General features: G+C 48.6%; 1 protein-coding gene across 1 annotated transcript; it reads left to right on the top strand.

The window, feature by feature from the left end:
• Positions 1-1,078: 1,078 nt before the first annotated feature.
• On the top strand, positions 1,079-5,014 carry LOC142246460 (nmrA-like family domain-containing protein 1). Its single transcript, XM_075319517.1, has 5 exons — positions 1,079-1,213; positions 2,135-2,373; positions 2,468-2,717; positions 3,669-3,859; positions 4,539-5,014. The coding sequence occupies exons 1-5, from the start codon at positions 1,174-1,176 to the stop codon at positions 4,716-4,718; spliced, it is 900 nt and encodes a 299-aa protein (XP_075175632.1). The 5' UTR covers positions 1,079-1,173; the 3' UTR covers positions 4,719-5,014.
• The last annotated feature ends 1,119 nt before the right edge of the window (positions 5,015-6,133 follow it).

The following is a 6,133-nucleotide window of genomic DNA, read 5'->3' as shown; positions in this document are numbered from 1 at the left end:
GGAAAAACTAAGTGCCCCCCTGCATTACGGGCCCTTGTAGTGGAGCTCACACAGTCTGTGGCGGTTTTCTTGGATGATGTCTCCCCTGTATGAGGCTGGCGGCTGCGGAGGATTACTGCACTACACGGCCCATTATATACAGTGAGATTATAAACCGCACATCAATACTCGGATTACACCGCCACCGCCGCCCGGGTCATGTGATCTCATTCTCTGCACCTTCAGGGCAAGGATTGTCCATAGAAAGAGGAGTCTTGCGAAATTCACAATGGCCGCCTGCAAGCCGAGCGCTGATTGGCTGCTGGAAACCTTCAACCAATCAGCATCCGCCGTTGACAGTCCTAGAAAAAGGAGCCGCTGCTTTCTATTAATTCTGCTGGAGTTGCCCTTTAAATGTATAAAATAAAACGCTGTGCAATTGTCAATGTTTTGTTTTTCAATCTCTCATCGTTTCAACACCTCTGCTTGCTGTCAGTGACTGAAAGACTCTTCATCGCTAATCCAAGATCGCATATATATAGATATATATTCTCCACCAGCTCATAATTTAGCAGCGCATAAATTTCCAAATTTAATCCCTTAGTCTGTAGTTTCTGACTTTTATTGAGTGAGAACGACCAAGAGTCGCCATCACACATGTTCTCCTACTGTAGATGGGGCAGAGGGGAGAGGCTCCTGCTGCAGACAGTCCTCTTACAGCCGGACACAGGACGTTTAGGAGGAGACATGGACGATCTTTTATGTTTTAATCGTATTTTCAGCTGCAACTCAGGACTCTGTGATTGAAAAGGAGGTGAATTAAAAGGGATTGTCCATGGACCAAGTAAGAATAGAAATAGATCACATCTGTAAGACGCTGTGGAATTAATAGAGCTATATAAGCAACATAAAAACTATAGCTGATAATCTGAGTTATGACAGAAGCCGCAGAGACTTCATGCCTGTCTGCTGACTGCCCGGCGGACATGGCGGGGGGCGTTATAGGGTCTTGGGATAAGGGGCTGACTTTCTGAGGGTCCCCGCCCTCCTGGTTGTCTATTGTGAGCAGCTGAGTCATAATAACACTTGGCCGCAGCCCAGGGGCGGGGAGGGTCCGGGGCTTCAGTATATAACCCTCTCTACACTGGTCCAGGCTGTATACCTGCAGGAACCCTCCAGTCTACAGCAGTGGCCATGGCTGACAAGAAAGTGATTGTAGTGTTTGGAGCCACAGGTGAGTGCAGGGAGGGGGAAGGGCTGAAGTTTGGGGGAACTTTCCCTGCAGTTGGGGGTGTCTGGATGTGGGGGGGATTCTGTGCTCGTCCCACTCCTGACTATATTCCATTATTTTCCTGATGTTTTTCTCTTTGATTCTCCTCTTTGCTGTGGGGCCAGGGCTGGGTTTGTCATTAATATGGCAGCTGACCCATTCTCTTGATGCAGGGGGCAATGTGCGTCTGATGGCGACTTTCCATGTAGTGGTATTTCACAATGGAAATATCTGATGTAGAAATGTTCACCATATACTCTAAATGGGGCAGAAAATCTGCAACTTGTGGCTTATGTAACATGTTGGGGACCCCCCCCCTGCTTAACGCCTTTAAAAGGAATCTGTCAGCAGAGTTTTGCTACCTCATCTCCGAGCAGTATACTGTAGGACAGAGATCCTGAATCCAGTGATGTATCACTTAGATTACTGGGTGCAACTTTTTAGACTGTGTGTGTGTGTGTGTGTATATATATATATATATATCTCTCTCCCCCCCCCCCCCCCTTCCATATTGTGCTAATTCCTGTGCAGCACTTGAATAAAAAAAAAAATCTTCAAAGCTTTTTTACATATAGTGGGGCCTGTAAAATGGTGTTGCCTTTGTGTGTGTGTATTCTACCCCATTCCCTCCAAAAAGAGAAATCATAAGAAGGGGGAGGGGAGGACGGACATGAGGTACAAATAGTCGCTGTTAGAACCACTTTTATGACAAGAAAATCAATCCCTTGGAGCGCCCTCTGGTGCCATTTTGGTGGTCAGCGTTCTCTGCTAGATCGGGGTTGCTGGTGAATATTTGCAGGTGGTCACTCGGCTTTCCTGGACTCCTGGGTGGGGAGTTTGGCTGCGGTGCTGATGTCCGCCATGTCTGGTCCTTTCTCTCTCCAGGAGCTCAGGGTGGGTCGGTCGCTGCCGCTCTCCTGGATGATGGCAGCTTTGAGGTCAGGGCAGTGACTCGAGACCCCAGCAAACCGGCAGCTGCGAAGCTAAAGGAGGCCGGAGCGGAGGTCGTGTCCGCGGATCTGGACGATGAGAAGAGCCTGGAGGCCGCACTGAGCGGAGCGTATGGGGTGTTCGTGGTCACCAACTTCTGGGAGCATTTCAGCAAAGAGAAAGAGGTCACACAGGTAACGACCCCATGGATGGATGGAATGATGTGGTGCTCATCCTGAGCCTCCTGGTTCATGTAAGGGCTGTTATGTATATTATCTTTTTCTCCAGGGTAAACTGATTGCAGATATCTCCAAGCGTCTCGCCCTGGAGATCGTGGTCTTCAGTGGCCTGGAGAATGTGAAGAAACTGACGGAGGGAAAGCTGGAGGTGCTACACTTTGATGGGAAAGGTGAAATTGAGGAATATTTCCGTGAGATCGGGGTCCCCATGACCAGCGTGCGGCTTCCCAGTTACTACGAGAACCTGCTGACCTTCTTCAAACCCCAGAAGAACAAGGACGGTGATGGCTACTCACTAGGTACAAGAAGCAGGGTCTTTTACAGGACCTGCCATTGTGTCATAAATGGGCTTTCTTCTAGAAGATGACTAAGGTTCCAACCCCCCCCCCACCCCCCCGTTACCTGTATCTAAACTGCGCATGTGATTTGTATATATGCAGTCCTGTGCCAACTAGCCTGTGCGGCCTCACAATGCAAGTGTATTGAGCGAGGTCTAGTTGGAATGTGGCCGGAAGTATGGAAATCCCACATGAATTCTTGCATGTCGCACTGAGTGACTGAAGACTTGTGGTCTGGACTAAATTAACCCTTTTAAATAGTTTTGACTGCTGGGGCCCTTCTTCTTCTGGAGGAGGAAGACTATTGTATCCTCTGGACTGATTCTCTAGTTAAAGGGATACAGGACCCTCTTACACCCAGAAGGTCATCCGGATTTGTCTATTATAGAATACTCCAGTCACACAAGTGCAGCATTCAGACTTGTACAGGGAGTAAGGCCGGTTTCACACATCCTTCTTTTTGGCGGATCCGGCGCGCTCCCGTACAGTGAATACAGTACAATGACAGCGCTGTAACTTCCGGGTCACATGACAGCATGTGACCGGCGCTTGTTGCGCTGTCATTGTACTGTATTCACTGTATGGGAGCGCGCCGGATCCGCCAAACCGGCAAAAAGAAGGATGTGTGAAACTGGCCTAACCCAATGCCTGGACACTGAATACTTTAGTACCAGTAGGGGGCAATAGTGTGATTTATTGTAGCCAAATTTCCAACTTAAAACTATAGGATTATGAATGCAGCTCTGGAGTATAATGGATCTTAAAATTATCTGAATAGTCATATGCTTGTGAACATCCAAAGTTTTACAGCCTACAGCTGAGGATTTGTTAGTTGTGTCCAGTCTGCAGTTATCTCCAGTTTAATTACATTTTTTGTTTTAATTTTCTCCCCCACCCCCTTCTTCCTTCCAGCGGTCCCGATGGGTGATGTGCTCCTGGATGGGATGTCCGTCAAAGACTTGGGCGGCGTGGTGGTCAGCATCCTGAAGTCTCCATCAGAATACATAGGAAAGAACATCGGTCTCAGCACGGAGAAGCTGACGGTGGAGCAGTATGCGGCCATAATGTCCAGAGTCACCGGCAAGGACATCAAAGACGCCAAGGTGAGATCAGCGGCCTCTCCAGGGATGGATCACGCTTATGTGGCCGTAGAAAGTGTAGATATAAGGGTACGGTTCCACTTGCGCATAGCATCAGAAGCGATATGCTACTGATCCTCTGCTGCGAGCATCAGCCGAGGGCCATGCGATCGTATCACAGCTGCGGAGAAGAGGGAGCGCTTTCTCCCATCTGTGTACATTGCACTGCACTCACATCTGACCGCAGTGCAATGTTTCACATGCTCCCATAGACTTGTATGGGGGTGCATGAGCCAAGAATCGCTGCCATACAAAGCATGCTGCTATTAATTTCTCGGGTCGCTATGGCAGAAGTCAATCGCAGATGACACTGCCCCATAGTTTTGCCCTGGTGAGAGTAGTCTGATTTATGTGCAAAACTGCCCCCTCACTTCTACACTTGTGCTCTGCCCTCAAATGAGACACCTCCACCATGAAGACTGGGTGATTAACAAGGCAGCCATCTTGTACCTGACACTAGACATGGAGGGGAAAGGGGTGTCCTATGCTGACTGAAAACCAGAGCTGCATTTATAGTTCTGCTGACTGTTCTGCAGCCCAAGAACCAACTACCTCATCTGCATAAGATGGATGATACCAGAGAGCAATATGTTATATTGAGGCCTGTGGTGCAATGTCCCTTAATTGTGCATTTTACCCGCAGATCACCCCTGAAGCCTATGAGGGGCTCTCCTTCCCCGGAGCGGCAGAACTGGCCAACATGTTCCGCTTTTACACCAAGAAGCCCGACAGGGACGTGGCGATGACCAAGAAGCTCAACCCCAAGGCCAAGACCTTTGAACCATGGATGGAGGAGAACAAGGAGGCGTTTAAGGACTTGTGAAGGAACTTATGACGTGTGGTGGAGAAAAGACTGTGAAATACTGAAATATAGGGGCTGATATAGAAAAACTAGTGTGGAGACTACTAAAGATACTGGTTGCTATGGTAACAATCAGAATTCAGCTCCCTCTTCTGAGCTGGGCTATAGAAAATGAAAGCTGTAACCTGATTGGCTGCTATAGACCGTCTGTTCCTCTAGTTCTGCCGGTTCTTGGGACCATTACTGCGACACACTCCGGAGCCTGTGGGGGGGCGACTATTTCTATATGGTGTTCAATAAAAAATATTATTTCCTAATTCTGACTCCATTATTATAACTAAGGCCGAGAATCCCCATCTGTGAGGTGTTGTCAATAGCAACAGTCGAAATCCTTTCCACTTCAATGGCGGCTGGAAAATGAAAGCTGCAATCTAACTGGTTGCTATGGGCCGCCAGTGGTGGAGTTGTCCATAATGACCAACACGGGTTACTGGGAATCACAAGGCCGCGTATCCACAACTGTTACCTATGGAAACACTAGAAATGAGGATTGGTTGCCATGGGTAATAAAGCTGGTCATGGTGGCCGCCAATTCATGATTTTTCTACAAACCCCTAATGGAGGTCACAGAGAGGAAGGTGGGGGGGGGTGTAAAACCCACTAATGGCGGGGGAAAATAAAGGGCCGCGCTGCAGCTCAGTGATGACTGGAGCGGCGGTCACTAATGTGCAGTAAGACGCCATTCACACACGTGCCATATGTCCTCCTCCCACATCCTGTATGGTCAGTGGAACAACCCCATTATGACTTTGTGTTTTAATAGTGTGCGGGGGCTTCAGGTCGTTACTGGTTTAATGCTTTAACCTCCTATGACATCACGTTCACAATTACAAGGATCCGTGGCCACAACTGGGACGTGGCCTGAGCAAGTCACAAAGGTTAAGCTGGCAAAATTTAGAAGGGAAATAGCAGGAGCTTAAAAATGAGTAACCTGATAAAAGGGGGAAACAACAAATGTCATCCATAATAGTAATTTACTGCCCTGCAGCAATGACCTCTCACCTCCCGCTGTTCACAGCTCTTGTCCCAGCTCCTCAGGGAATAAATACCGCCATTCCGAACTCATGAACTCATTTTCCATAGGCAGCAGCTCCAAAGGCCCAGTCACACTAAACAACTTACCAGCGATCCCAACAACAATACAACCTGATAGGGATCACTGGTAAGTTACTAGGAGGTCGCTTGTGAGATGTCACACTAAGCGACGCTCCAGCGATCCCACCAGCAACCTGACCTGGCAGGGATCGCTGGAGCGTCGCTACACGTGGAAGTATGCTGTGCTTGGTAACTAAGGTAAATATCGGGTAACCAACACAATATTTACCTTGGTTACCAGCGCACACCGCTGGCTCCCTGCACACCTAGCCACAGTACAC

The sequence above is a fragment of the Anomaloglossus baeobatrachus genome, chromosome 7 (assembly GCF_048569485.1).
Source record: "Anomaloglossus baeobatrachus isolate aAnoBae1 chromosome 7, aAnoBae1.hap1, whole genome shotgun sequence".
Taxonomy (NCBI): domain Eukaryota; kingdom Metazoa; phylum Chordata; class Amphibia; order Anura; family Aromobatidae; genus Anomaloglossus; species Anomaloglossus baeobatrachus.
The sequence above is the reverse complement of the archived record's forward strand: the minus strand, read 5'-3'. Positions and strand labels throughout refer to the sequence as shown.